At 46.1% G+C, this 14,387-nt stretch overlaps 1 protein-coding gene across 1 annotated transcript in view; it reads right to left on the bottom strand.

Moving 5' to 3' along the window:
- Positions 1-10,329: 10,329 nt before the first annotated feature.
- LOC127000966 (uncharacterized) overlaps positions 10,330-14,387 on the bottom strand; it is a 5,565-nt gene continuing 1,507 nt past the window's right edge. The window contains exons 2-4 of the mRNA XM_050865139.1: positions 13,787-13,925; positions 12,877-12,996; positions 10,330-10,710 (exon numbers count right to left, since the gene is read on the bottom strand). Of these exons, the coding sequence (XP_050721096.1) occupies positions 10,561-10,710; positions 12,877-12,996; positions 13,787-13,925 (409 nt within the window). The 3' untranslated portion in view covers positions 10,330-10,560. The remainder of the gene's footprint in view (positions 10,711-12,876; positions 12,997-13,786; positions 13,926-14,387) is intronic.

Below are 14,387 nucleotides of genomic sequence, written 5' to 3'. Positions count from 1 at the left end.
CAGGGTTAAGGAGAGGAGGGAAAGAAGGAGAAATGAAGTTGGAGTAGATATTTTTGGTTAAGTGCCAGAAGTCTCTGGAACAATTAGAGAAAGCAAGGTTTTGACATTTGCTATGGATGAAAGAGCTTTTGGTAAGTCAAGGAATAGATTTGGCACAATTCCGGGCGGAAATTTATAGATCATGGTTAGCGTGGTTAACGTCATAAGTGGAGAAACCACGGCAAACCACCGAAATGCCCTTGTTTCCTGGTTTGATGATAGAATAACACGTTATCTCGTATCAAGCAGTGCCCGGTGGGCTTTTCCGTTTCTCGGGCAAAAAAATATTGTAGTTATACTCAGCTATCATAATCTCAACCCCTCTTGGGTCGGAGCCCGGAGAAATGGAGAAGCCTATTTTGTGGACAGCCACAAGGAGACACACGCAGGAACACACAGATTTCAAACCAATACAATTTCGCCTCCGTCTGTCATAGAAAGTTATTCAACTTGCTATTTTATGCTGCGTAATCATATTTTGGCTGTGTGAATAACGGTATATATTTTTGTTTTTTGACCTAGGTCGGCTGGAGAGACTGGTGGCCAAGGAGACTATATATGAATATAGTCCCCTTGCTGGTGGTCGAGTGTAAACATCACATGGGAACTGCTTGATAGTGCGAGCCTCCAACGGGGTCTGCTCCATCTGTTAGCACTGCTGGAGAAACAAAGGATAAATGCTCAGCGAGCACTGCCTGATAAAAAGAGGATATAATCAATCGTGTCTACATCTGATGTTTTCTGGAAATATATATTGATAAATAGAGGCACGTCCTTGCTCCCACCATATGAGAAACATTTATATAGTTGAGAGAACATCAAAGGCCTGTGTCCAAAGGCCTGGACACAGGAGTCCAGAATTGCGCTCACAGAACCCACGCCAATTAACTAACACTTATTTTTTTTCTATTCTACCATCACAATGCAACCTTCCTCTACATTTCCCTGCCGTCTAACATTTTAGGGAAAATTTCCGGGAGAAATTCAAGGAGTTTCTTTTCTGGCCACAAACGCAGATTTGTGTATAGAAAATCTATGAGAAAAATAATTACATTACATACAGATACCCTTTATGTTCATTGTCAAGGTTCCAGAGTTGGGTGCTATAATCGGAAGGGATAACAAACAAAATAAATGGTTAGACACCAGTTTACTTTAAATAAAGTAAATACCCCAAAACAGCCTCACAATACTGAAGTCTCCAACACGAAGGCTTCAGCACGCCGGACACAGCAATGACCCGTTGCATGGCTTCTTCCTCTTCTGGGCGTCTCGTCCTCTGAGTGGCAATGATGAGGCAGCACAGCTTCATCCTTGAAGTGGTGTAGACGTGGAAGACGAGGGAGGCGCAGGAGGAGAAGGGGCGTCAGGTTCACAGTAGTAACGGGAGTCCAGGGCATGGAGAAGAGAGAGGTAAGGCACCCAGAACGAGCCCACGGTATCTGAGTTAACCCGAGTGAGAGCAGGGCTTAGAAACCGGAGTAGAATCAAGTGTTTAGACCGAGGCCCGGCCGCTGTCTGACGATGAAGGCGCTGGCGCCCACCAAGTCGCCTCCCACAGCGGGTTGAGAAGCCTCGGTGGTTCAGTCGACCGAGGCGTCGAACAGCGTCAGGCGAACGAGCAGCGGGAGTGTAGTAAGTGGTTCGCTGCGCCTCGGTAGTTGAACAGCTTCGAACGGCAAGATGCGGGCGGGCGGCAGGAGTGCCCCGGTCGTTCGCCTGCTAAGTTGGTAGTTGCCCTCACACAGGCCCCCATACAAGAATCTAATCCAGGTAGATTCCAAAAACAACCACCAAATGAGAAAGAAAAGAACATAAGCCAATAAACTAAAACAGGGAGGAAACTGACGAGGAAACACAGAAGGAGTGACTTATGCAGGAAGTCTACTCAATAAATCGGGCCCCACATTATCCTTCCCGGCCATATAGACGACACGGTACCTGTAGGCCGGTAGACCCAAGGCCCATCTCAACACCCGGACGATGTCCTGCTGAATCGTTGAAGTACAGCCAGGCGGGGTGGAGAATACATCCCGGTTGTCCATAAGTGGTTCATCGATGGGAAGTTCTGTGGAGCTGGGGTCAGGTGATGGCTCCTCCACTACGGGAACGGGGCTGACAAGAGGTCCTTTCGTAGCTGGTGGAGACAAGGGTCCAACGAGGTCGATGGCAACTTGGGGAAGAGGTTCCGTAACGACAGGTAATGGTTGGAGGGAGACAGGACGTACGCGACCTCTCCCCGACGTCTGTTGGCACTTATCACATGAACGACAGTAAGTACGGATGTCGGCTCCTATACCTGGCCAGAAGAAATGTTGAAAGATCTTCATCTCCATCTTATGAAGAGAGAAATGTCCGCCCAAGGGACTCTCATGGGCCGCGGAGAGGATGATTTGACGGGAAACCCATGGCACAACTAGACAGTGTTGGCCTACCTTATTGGAAAGCGGGGAGGTGAGGCACTTCCTGTAGAGAAGCCCGTTGAGATACAGGTACTGGAAGGAGGACCTGTTCCTTGCTTTGTCGAAGTGTCGAGATGAGGCTTTCTACCGTATCGCTGCTAAGGAGGCACACGAGGCTTGAAGCTGGGAGAAGTCTTGAGGGGTTACTGAAGGAAGTAGAGGTTTCGGAAGGACAAGCGGATGAAGTCTCTTCAATCTACCAGCACGGGTGGTAACGGCGTGTACTTGGATGGCTGCAGGGGACGTCGGAACAAGAGGAGTAGAAGTCCCTCGCGGCAACTTTGAAGATGAGGATGTTCTGGAAGAATCAGATGGAGATTGAGAAGAGTCAGGGTCATGGGGATCCCTTACCCCAGGGACGTTTCCGATGAGGGCCCCAACAAACTTAATAGGAGCTCGTACCACCTCAGTCCAACCGGTGAAGTAGGGACAGTTTAAGTGGCATCTCAACACAGGAAACTTGTCCACACGTCCTAGGTAGTCAGCAAGGGAGGCCTTTGGACAACTCTCAAGATCTACATCAGGTAGTAAGTCTTCAGAGACGATCACACAGGAACAGCCAGTATCCCTGATGATGTTGGAGCTCCAAGACCCGTCAACAGTGCCCGAAACGGAAAACTTCGGGACACTTTTGTCACTAAGGCAAAAGCCTACCTGATAGGATGGTTTAGCAGGTTCGACATCTTTGAAGGCTCGGGGATTCTTCGGGCAGCGCGGACGTAGATGGCCTTCCTCCCCGCATTGGTGACACCTCAGGGTTGCTGTACTGGGCTGGGCAGAGGTCTTGGCGGAGGCTCCCGGAGAGGACTCTGAAGATTTCGTGGGCGAAGCAGCCTTAGAGGGGTCTCGGGAACTAGGAGATGAAGCTTTCGGGTAGGCGTTGCGGGCAGACGACCAGTCGTCGGCAAGTCTCACTGCGTCGGGAAGATGTTTCGGCCGGCGCTCCTTGATGAACATCCTCAAATCTGGGGTAAGATTAGTGAGAAACTGATCCAGGAGCATAAACTCCCGGAGCTCTTCATAAGTGCAGGGAACATCAGAGGCTTCCAACCACGCCTGGAACAACCGAGTCAGGTGGATGGAGAACTGCTGGTAGTTTTCCCCAACTCTAATCCTGGCGTGACGGAAGTCTTGACGATAGTTGTCCGCCGTCTTACTGAAACCTGTGAGGAGAGCTTTCTTCATAAGAGCATAATCTTCGGTTATGTCAGCTGATAGGGAAGTATACAATTCAGTGAGGAGACAATCCAACCTCGCAGCGTAGCTATCCTTGTCGATCCGCAGAAGTTCAGCCACCCTTTCAAAGCGGACGAGGTAGTTGTTCATGTCCTCTCCCTCTTGGTAGGTGGGCAATTTCGGTCCTCTCACGTTCGCGCAGGAAGGAGAAGCCGTTTTCCCCTGGGCGACGACACGGGCGAGTTCTATTTCTTTTTCTACTTGCATCTTGGCAAGTTGGAATTCTCTCTCTGCAGCCCGCTCTTCTTTCTCCCTCTCGGTAAGGAGACGTTTTTCCTCTCTCTCGGCAGCTCTCTCGTCCCTCTCGATGACTTGCTGCTGGACGACGTAGCGACCGAGATCCTCACCCTCCAGCCCCAAGGCAACAGCCTGAGCTTTAAACACCTCAAAGCTGGACATGATTAATATGGACAACAAAGCAAAAAAATAAAAACCCAACAAACAATGACACCAATAAGACCCAATAAAGAATTATAAGCATGAAACCAGACAAAGAAGAAAACCCAACAACAAAACAAGACCAAGAAAATGCAACACAGAACCAAAACAAACGTGAAGAACCAAAATACAAAAGGAAACAAGGAGAAAAGTTAGCAAAAAAAAAAAAAACTGCAAAAAGGGTAATAAGGGGGGTAGAAGCCCACCCAATACTCAAACGAGTGATTGGGTAATAAGGGCAACACAAGGGCTGAAAAAGGGCTATGGCAGCACAAACAAATCCCACCGTGGGCATACAACAGCCCAAAAGAATGGTGAAGGATTAAACACTCACTTCCGGGCCGCAGACAGCAAGTGGTGTGCAAAGGCGACTTAACAAGCCAACCCATCCGATTAGCAGTTGACCCAGTCCTGGCAAGGTCGCCACATGTCAAGGTTCCAGAGTTGGGTGCTATAATCGGAAGGGATAACAATAAATAATGGTTATACACCAGTTTACTTTAAATAAAACAAAGACCCCAAAACAGCCTCACAATACTGAAGTCTCCAACACGAAGGCTTCAGCACGCCGGACTCAGCAATGACCCGTTGCACGGCTCCTTCCTCTTCTGGGCGTCTCGTCCTCTGAGTGGCAATGACGAGGCAGCACAGCTTCGTCCTTGAAGTGGTGTAGACGTGGTAGACGAGGGAGGCGCAGGAGGAGAGGGGGTGTCAGGTTCACAGCAGTAACGGGAGTCCAGGGCGTGGAGAAGAGATAGGTAAGGCACCCAGAACGAGCCCACGGTATCTGAATTGTTATGGTACCCTCGTCTAACTCGAGTCTCGAAGCGCGCCATCAATCATCACCACTGCACCAATAACCCACTCACGCACGAATCCTCGAAGCTCCAGCCGCACCAGCGCATTCACTCGAGGATTCGTGACTCCACACCGAGGCTTCACCCATCATTCAATTGAATGTCACGAAGCCTCACACTTCGCGGACTCATCTCGCCCGCCGAGGTTATAAATAGATCTCCACAAGCTAACCCCGGCAGTCTCAACCAAAGGCAGCTCACTTCCCGAGGACGCAAGGACTCTTCACTTGTGAGCTAACCAGGATTTACCAAGGGGTCTGATTCCCACACTTACATACACACATCTATCCACATACTCATTCTCACGTGTATATATATTTGTATTCCTTATGTGTAATTCTAACTCTAAACTAAACACATCAGTGAACTAATATTTCGTTCCACAATTGTAATTCTTATTTGGTTCATCAAAGATAACTCTCATTCTAGTTCCTAATTGATAATTGTAACTATAACTAATCACCTCAGTGAACCAAACTACTTTTGTCATTGCCTATTTTGTCGTATGTTCTAATTAATTGTTTTATTAGGCTAAGTATAAATAATAAGCAAAATTGTACCATTTGCTTTCACTTAACCTTACAATTGTTATGTCACAGTTAGCCATTTTTTCTACAAAAATTAACCCCTAGTCGTCAGTTAGCTCTATTGATAACAGAGTTAACCCGAGTGAGAGCAGGGCTTGGAACCAGAGTAGAATCAAGTGTTCAGAGCGAGGCCCGGCCGCTGTCTGGCGCCCACTAGGGGTGGGCAGGTACCGGTACTAACGGTACCAGCTAGACGGTACGGTACCGGTACCAGATTGCTCGGTACCGGTACCAGTTGCTCTTGATTTATTTATTGGATTTATTGATAATTCTTCATGTCCGATTTTTTTTTTTAGGTTGCTAATAAATATTATTATTAGACTATGATCGAGTACATCCATAATAACTATACATGCTATTTTTTTTATCGAAAAAATAAATATTCACTTCATTCAGACAGAGAGAGAGAGAGAGATCACCACTTAGTAAGTGGATATCTCGGTGATATGGGTAGTGGGTACTCGATCAAAGTCTAATAACAATAACAATATATATTAGCGTTTTCTAAAGACTCGTGGGACTCACTTTTAACCCAAGACTTCGTTTTCTTTTTGCTTGCCACTGTTAAATTCGTATGACTCGTTAACTATTAGAGAGAGAGATTAGAGAGAGAGAGAGATCACCACTTAGTGAGTGGATATCTCGGTGATATGGGTAGTGGGTACTCGATCATAGTCTAATAACAATAACAATATTTATTAGCAACCTAAAAAAGAAAGAATCGGACATGAAAAATTATCCAGTAACTCCAATAAATAAATAAAATAATGGAAACGGGAGCTGTGATGGAAACGGAAAGTAGGACAAAATGGTGGGAACTTGGGGAGACGGTCAGCGGGGCAGTGACTCAGCGTCTACACACAGGGCTCATACCACATGGAGGCGGGCGAGCACCGAGTGATCATTAAGCTTCCCGGAACCCAAGTGATCATGATGCTTCGCGGTACCAGTACCGATAGCAGTTATCGATACCAGGTACCGGTACCTGGTACCGATGACTGCTATCGGTACTGGTACCGCGAAGCATCATGATCACTTGGGTTCCGGGAAGCTTGATGATCACTCGCCGGTACCTGGTATCGATAACTGGTATCGGTACTGGTACAGCGAAGCATCATGATCACTTGGGTTCCGGGAAGCTTAATGATCACTCGGCACTGCTCATTGCCGCTAGTACCAGTACCGTTTGGATCTTAGTGGCGCTCGCCCGCCCACCTCCATGTGGTTTCACGCGGTATGGGCCCTGTGTGTAGACGCTGAGTCACTGCCCCGCTGACCGTCTCCCCAAGTTCCCACCATTTTGTCCTGCTTTCCGTTTCCATCACAGCTCCCGTTTCCATTATTTTCTTATTTTATTTATTTATTGGAGTAACTGGATAATTCTTCATGTCCGATTCTTTTTCTTTTTTAGGTTGCTAATAAATATTTTTAATGTTATTAGACTATGATCGAGTACATCCATAATAAGTATACATTCTAATTTTTTTCTCGAAAAAATAAATATTCACTTCATTCAGAGAGAGAGAGATTTACAAAGATTTACATAGAAAATTAGACCACACAGACCCCATGGTACAGACTAGGTGGTCTGTCCTTAAACCTAAGTGATTTTACATTAATCAGAAGGCTCCTAAACGTTGCATTTCTACTCTAGTTGATATTAAGTTGAAGGAAGAGAGTTTTCTTTACAGGAAATTTGTTTGGGAATTTCATCAGAAGTCATTAAGAAAAAAAAACTCCTTTGGGTACCGGTACCGGTACTACCGGTACTCAAATTAACGGTACTTGCCCATCCCTAGCGCCCACCAAGTCGCTTCCCACAGCGGGTTGAGAAGCCTCGGTGGTTCAGTCGACCGAGGCGTCGAACGGCGTCAGGCGAACGAGCAGCGGGAGTGTAGCAGGTGGTTCGCTGCGCCTCGGTAATTGAACGGCTTTGAACGGCAAGATGCGGGCGGGCGGCAGGAGTGCCCCGGTCGTTCGCCTGCTAAGTAATGACGACATATAGCGAGAAGGTAGATGCTGCTGAGGTTGTGTTTAAAGTGACTAGAACGAGATAACTGTCGAGGCAGCAGAGAAGGGGAAAAGTAATCGAGGAGCCGGGTGGAGGATGTCGGTGTACCTGTGCCACCCACTCATCCTCCACCGTTTGGTGCGTGCTGTTGTTCCGTATTCACCTGTCTTCTCACAACAACCCAGTTTCATTTCAAGAATCACCCCAAAGTGGGTGATTTTACTTGCTTCATAAACAAACTGTTACTTTTCCTCATTTGTAATTTTGACTAATTCCCGTAACGCCCATTCTTTACTAAAACTTGTCCTCTGGTCCCACCCGCTGGTTCAGAACGCTCAAAAATGTTACTCTGCGAGGAAAAAAAGTTGTTTGCAGGTAATGGAGGATTGGAGTTGGATGTGGTTGAGGGATTGTGGGTGGAGATGGAGTGTTGGAAGGGTGGGAGTAAAGGTTGAGGGTTGAGGAGGGTTGGGGGCCGGGTTGAAGATGGAGGTTGAGGGCTGAGGGGGGTTGTGGGTGGAGGTTGAGGGTTGAGGAGGGCTCGGGGGCCGGGTTGAAGGTGGAGGTTGAGGCTGAGGGGGTTGTAGGTGGAGGTGAGGTTGAGGAGGGTTCGTGGTGGGTGTGGGTGGAGGTGGAAGGTGGCGGGGGGTGGGGGATGATTGTGGATGGAGGGTGAGGGTTGAGGAGGGTGAGGGTTGAAGTGGAGGTTGGTGGTAAAAGTTTGGGTGGAAGTTAAAGATCAGAAGTGGATGTTTAGGGTTTGGGGTGGAGGTTGAGGGTTGGGATTGGAGGTTAGATTGGAGGCTTTTGGTTGGGCTGAAGGTTGGGGCTTAGGAGATTTGGAAACTTGAGGTTGGGGTGGAGGTCTGATGATGGAGGTGAGGGTGGGGATTGATGGGGAGTTGGGGCGGAGGTTTGGGGGTTAAGTTGGAGGGGAAACTGGTTCGCTGTGAAGATTGGGATTGGGGTTGCGGGTTGGGGGTTGTGGGGGAGGTTGGGATAGTGGGTTGTGGTTTTGAGGTGAGGGGTTGGAGTATGGTGGGTATTGGGGAATGGGGATTGAGATAGGGGTTTACAGTGGAGGTCTGGGGTATGGTTAGAGATGTGGAGTTGTTATGGGAAGGGGGTTGACTGGGGGCTGGGGGTTAGTGGTGGAGGGTGGTGAAGGCAGTGGATTCGGGGTTAGAGGTCGGTAGGGTGTGGGGTGTGAATTTAGGGTGGAGGTTAAGGATTGTGGGTGAGGTTAGAGGTTGGGGTGGATTTTGGGGTTAGGAGGGTGGGGAGGGGTTAAGACGTTATACTGTGTTGACTTCAGTAGTAACAAATATACGGAAGTGGGGGTTGCCTCGGCGGGGGGGACTGGAAGTGGGGGTTGGGAGGGTCAGCGAGGGGGTTACGGAAGATGGGGTATCTGGACCCCCCCCTCCCCTCTCTTTTACCCCCCCCCCCGAGAGGGGGGGGCCCCCCCTCTCGGACTAGCGTACGGAAGCGGGAGGGTGACGGGAGTAGGGGTGCCCAGCATGGAAGGGGGGGGGGGGTGACGGGAGAAGGGGTACTTGAAGGGTTAAGATAAGATCTTGGGCCCTCGAATGCCCACGAGATTATAATCACGGAAAAGGTTAAGGACATTAGGTTAATGACCAGGCTGGAATATGAATTTACTCTCTAATGCAAGTCCGAAAATAAAATAAAAAATCGCCATTGAACGTAAGACTCGATAAATTATTTAAGTTTTTGCTGGATGTATTGTATCATTATCTTCTTATTTCTCATTTCTCAACTTGTTTCTTCTTATTTCTTTCCTCAACTTATATATATATTTTTTTACTCCGGTTATTTGGTGCACTGCACTGCAGCACCGTCTTTTTTTTTCTGATTTTGCATTAATTAATGTCTTATATCTCATTTCTTAACTTCTTTCTTCTTATTTCTTTTCTCAACTTGCATTTCTTTATATTTTCTGCCTGCTCTTTGGTGTCATATGACCTTAGACGTTGCCGCATCGAGTTTACATTTTTCCGTGAAAAAGGGATCATGTGTGTGTGTGTGTGTGTGTGTGTGTGTGTGTGTGTGTGTGTGTGTGTGTGTTCCATTCCCCTCTGATTCTTGAGAAATCTGCGGCTAGCTCGAAATTTTGTGGGCCAACTTTTTTAGCCGAATATATGCTCCGAAGCGGAATTTAGTGAGGATTCTTATGGTATCTTCAAATTCCTCATACGTCTATTAGTTCCCGAGTTACACCGAGAAAACGGATTTTTTTTCTCGTCAGAGTAGCGTAACAAATAAAAATCACTCAAGAGCTCCTCATCTACGTTCCTTAGAAAGATTGCCATATGTTACTATTAAGAAACTTATCCCAACAACTGCAAATTTGACGCACTTTCATTTTTTTTCTGATTTTGCATTAATTAATGTCTTATATCTCATTTCTTAACTTCTTTCTTCTTATTTCTTTTCTCAACTTGCATTTCTTTATATTTTCTGCCTGCTCTTCGGTGTCATATGACCTTAGACGTTGTCGCATCGAGTTTACCTTTCTCCCTAGATCAAGATAGCGCTCAAACGAAGGCAACCCAGAAATACCTCAGTGAGTCAGCGAAGGGAAGGAAGAAAGAGCGATGTGAGAGGGAAAGTGTGCGTGTGTGACTCAGTGCAAACATTCTACCATATAATTTGATGATAATAATAGGTACAAAGAATTACAGAGCAGAATGCTTTATATCCATACATAGAAGTAGTTGGTGTGCTTTGGTTCATAAATTTTGGCATTTACAACATTTTTTTTTTTATTTAATACAAAGGATCGAAGGTCAATATGCAGGTGTGCAAGACACTGAGCTCATACACGTAGGAATAAAGAAATGAACCTTCAAACCTTTACCATCAAGTTTTTCAAAGCCAGGATTTTGGAGTTAATGTGTTCTGCCTTTTCACGGCAGCATTGTGGTCGAGAACATGGGCGTGCCGGAGGGCCCTGCACAATCGATGATGGCGGTGTCGTTCTTACACTCCAGCTCCTGTTGGCTCTGCACTCCGTCCCACTGCCACGGGCCTTCGCACAAATTGTAATAGAGGTACACCTGCACAAAAGAACCATGAGTCAGAATGGGGACAGCGGAGCCAGATTCCTAAACCTTTATTATAGTACACAGTATATTGAAAATATCGGTTTTAGAGCATAAATTATCACACCCACAAAATAACGGAAATAAACTCGATGTCAAAATTTTTTATCCTATGATCTAATTACAATGTTTACACCTGTAAAGAATGTAGATCATTGTTACGGAAGCTCTAACAACCCTACAAGGGAACTGTATATCGCAGGATTGACTTGGTCTGGGAAATCCTACTGAACTGTATTGAACTATTTGCAAGTGACACATGCATGAAAATAATCGTGTTGCCGCATGTACATCGTACATTGCACGGAGGGACAGATAAACACTTTTTCACGGCGATGGAGTCAGGAAAAAGATCGACAAGAGGAGCAAAAGCATGAAAGATTGAAATTCGATGTGTTTCTGATATTCCTCTCATGGGAGTTTAAGTCATAGGAAGAAGGAAATACAAGCAATGAAAGATGGTCCAGAGCTGATACTATTGAAAGGAATGAAAGAATGGAGGTGCTAGTTAACTTTTGTATTAGGAAGTTGAAAAAAAATATTTAAGGGGTTTAGGATACATATTAAATAAATAATGTAGAAGAGGGGGACGGCTGTGTTTGCGATGTTTCGACAGTAGTGTTGTCTGGTGGATAAATGGAGTTTGAGGTACTACCCCATCTTTAACTATTGGAAAGCTCAGGAGTTTGGTGCTACTACATAAATAGATTGTCCCGAAAGAAAATTGAACATAAAAGACGCCTTTAATTCAGAAGAGGGTAATTTAGAGAGTAAAATCATTCAAGACTATGCCTAAATCATTCGAGATGTCTAAGGCAACAGCAAAAGTTCACCGAAACACCAAAGAGATATTTAAGATCCAGTTTTGGAAGTTGGAAGATCAGCAGCAGCACGCCCCTCCTGGCATCCTTACTGATGACCGGAAAGAAGTTTGATTGATGCATAAAATTTACACACACACACACACACACACACACACACACACACACACACACACTTCCGTAGGGGAACGGCTGGCTGGCTCGAGAGAGACCCGCAGCAGAATTACATGCCGCGCGCTTCCGCGTTCGCGCGCTAAGGCGCAGCTCTGTAAGTTAAACAACAACATATTTAACAGTAATTAGCACTCATTGTATTTTCCCTTCACTTACACCCTAAGCAACAGTTCTACACCCACCAATCCAAGGCAACACGTAGGCTAATTCGCAGTTCTACATCCAGTACCCTTAACGTTACAAGGAAGTTGTGTGTGTGTGTGTGTGTGTGTGTGTGTGTGTGTGTGTGTGTGTAGGTAAAATTGCTATTGGTGATTTCAATGCCCAGCACATTGACTGGCTGAATTCTGTCCCCCACTGATCCTCATGGCCATGCTGCCCATATCATCTTGCCCATCTGGTTGTGAGTAACTTGTTAGTGATCCTACCCTTGCTTCAGGCAATAGCCTTGATGTATCTTTCACACTAGGTCACCGGTGGCCGTCACCGGTGACCGTCACTAGTTACCTCCCATACTTTTCAATGGCGCCTTTCACCCGGGGCCACTGCTCATTTATTTCCAATTTGATAACGTGGAATGCACCTCCAAATGAGTTTGCTTCTCTTGTTGACTCTGATCAGCTTAAAGAAAGTCAACACCCCCTTGTTAACTATTTAGGTATTTTGCCCCCCCCACCTTCTTCTCTTTTCAGTCCTCTTACTTTACTGTCATTCTTTTGTTTCTCATATCCATGTATGCTCATCGAGGGACTCTGTTTAGGTCTATACCATTTATTTCATTTTTATTTTCTTGATGCTCTCTCATGAATATCAATAATAATAATAATAATAATAATAATAATAATAATAATAATAATAATAATAATAAAAGTTCTCTCACAACCAGAGCATTTAAGTAACACTTTAATCAAGTAACAGTACCATCAAATATTCCCTAAGTAACCGTTCTCCTTCACCTGGTACCCTAAAGTAACTCCCTAAGTAACATTTCTACTTCCGGTGCGACAAGGGTTAAGCAACACCAAGTAACGGCTCTACTCCTACCAATAAGTACCTATAAGCAACATTCACCCCGCCCCCTTCGCCCGTACCGTACTTGAGCACTCCTAGCAGTGGCGAGACTCACCGTGTGGGGCTGCAGCCTGTCCACGCCTTTCTCAGCCAGGCTGGCACACATGTCGTCAGCTATCGTATCGCCATCGCCCGTTGGATTGCACAGGTCCCCACCGTTGGTAGCTTCTTCCCACTGTGGACACAACCCCCGCGGGATTTACTTCACAATTCAAACATTTAATATTGCTTCCCAATAATGGTGCTTGAGTTTGAAGAGGAAATAATAAACATTGATTTATATCGAAGGCTACTCATGGATGACGAAAATAGAGAAGGAAGTGAGTGGATCATTGATCAAATGGAAAAACTAATCCATATAACGGAGGCGGTGGCTGAGTGGTAGTGTGCCGCCGTCGCATTCGGGAGATCCAGGAGGGACGTCGGTTCGAATCCTGGCCGGTACACAGTTGGGATTTTTCAGTCACCGTCGAGTGGCCTAAGACTACCCACATACTGCCCAGAAGACCACCTATCATCCCGGGCTCTAGATAACCTCTCCAAGGTGAGGCTCAAAGATGAGCTCCGGGGGGGAGCAGAATGAACCAATGCAAGATGGCGCCACTATAAACACTCGCCTGCGCCACAACGGGCTGGACCGACCATCAGGACCCACCAGTGAGGAAGCCTAACGGCGCAATAGGCTGCGATGTAAAAAAAAAATTAATGAAGCTTCAGTAGATACTTTATTATTCATTAGAAGCAAATGGCGTACTTAATCTCCTGAACAACAAACTTCACTAGTAAACTGTGCATCAACTAGACAAAATGTAGGCCTACTGAGCAGACTTGTTAGAATAGTTTGTAGTGGCGTGAAGATGTTATTACTACCTCAGCCACTGATCATAGATACACATTATACTACTCGCGTAAAATGTAAGGTAGCCGTGTAGCAATGTACCCCGCACAACAGCGCTTGGCCTTACCTCAGCTAGGCACAGCTCGGCACACTGGACATCCTGGGTACAGTCGTCCAGGTTGATGGGCGGGAATTGCACCACCTCCTCCTCGCCGGTGTGCGTGGAGACGAAGGCACCGCACCGACACTCTGGCCCTCCCTGCCCACTGCAAGCACATGTCTTGTGAGTGTCGTTGTTGTTGTGGTTGTTACTGCTACTACTACCACTACTACTGCTACTACTACTACTAGTACTAGTACTACTACTACCACTACTACTACTAATAATAATAATAATAATAATGTTACTACTACTACTACTACTACTACTACTACTACTACTACAACCACTACCACTACTACTACTACTACTACTACTACTACTACTACTACTACTACTACTACTACTACTACTATTACTACTACTACTATTACTTTATTATTTTTTTATACGGGCCTCCATCTATTAGAGTTGCGTTGTGAGCGGTATATTCTCTCATATCCTTTCACAAAGCTATTCATTGGCCCCACCCCGCCAATGACTGTGGCCGACAACCATCTTTATTTAGTATTACAAACCTTACTAAACATATTATTCTTAAGCTAACAGAGCTTGTGGTTGATACGAC

This window comes from Eriocheir sinensis, chromosome 19 (genome assembly GCF_024679095.1).
Source record: "Eriocheir sinensis breed Jianghai 21 chromosome 19, ASM2467909v1, whole genome shotgun sequence".
In the NCBI taxonomy this organism is placed as follows: domain Eukaryota; kingdom Metazoa; phylum Arthropoda; class Malacostraca; order Decapoda; family Varunidae; genus Eriocheir; species Eriocheir sinensis.
Note: the sequence above shows the minus strand (reverse complement) of the source record. Positions and strands in the feature narration are given on the sequence as shown.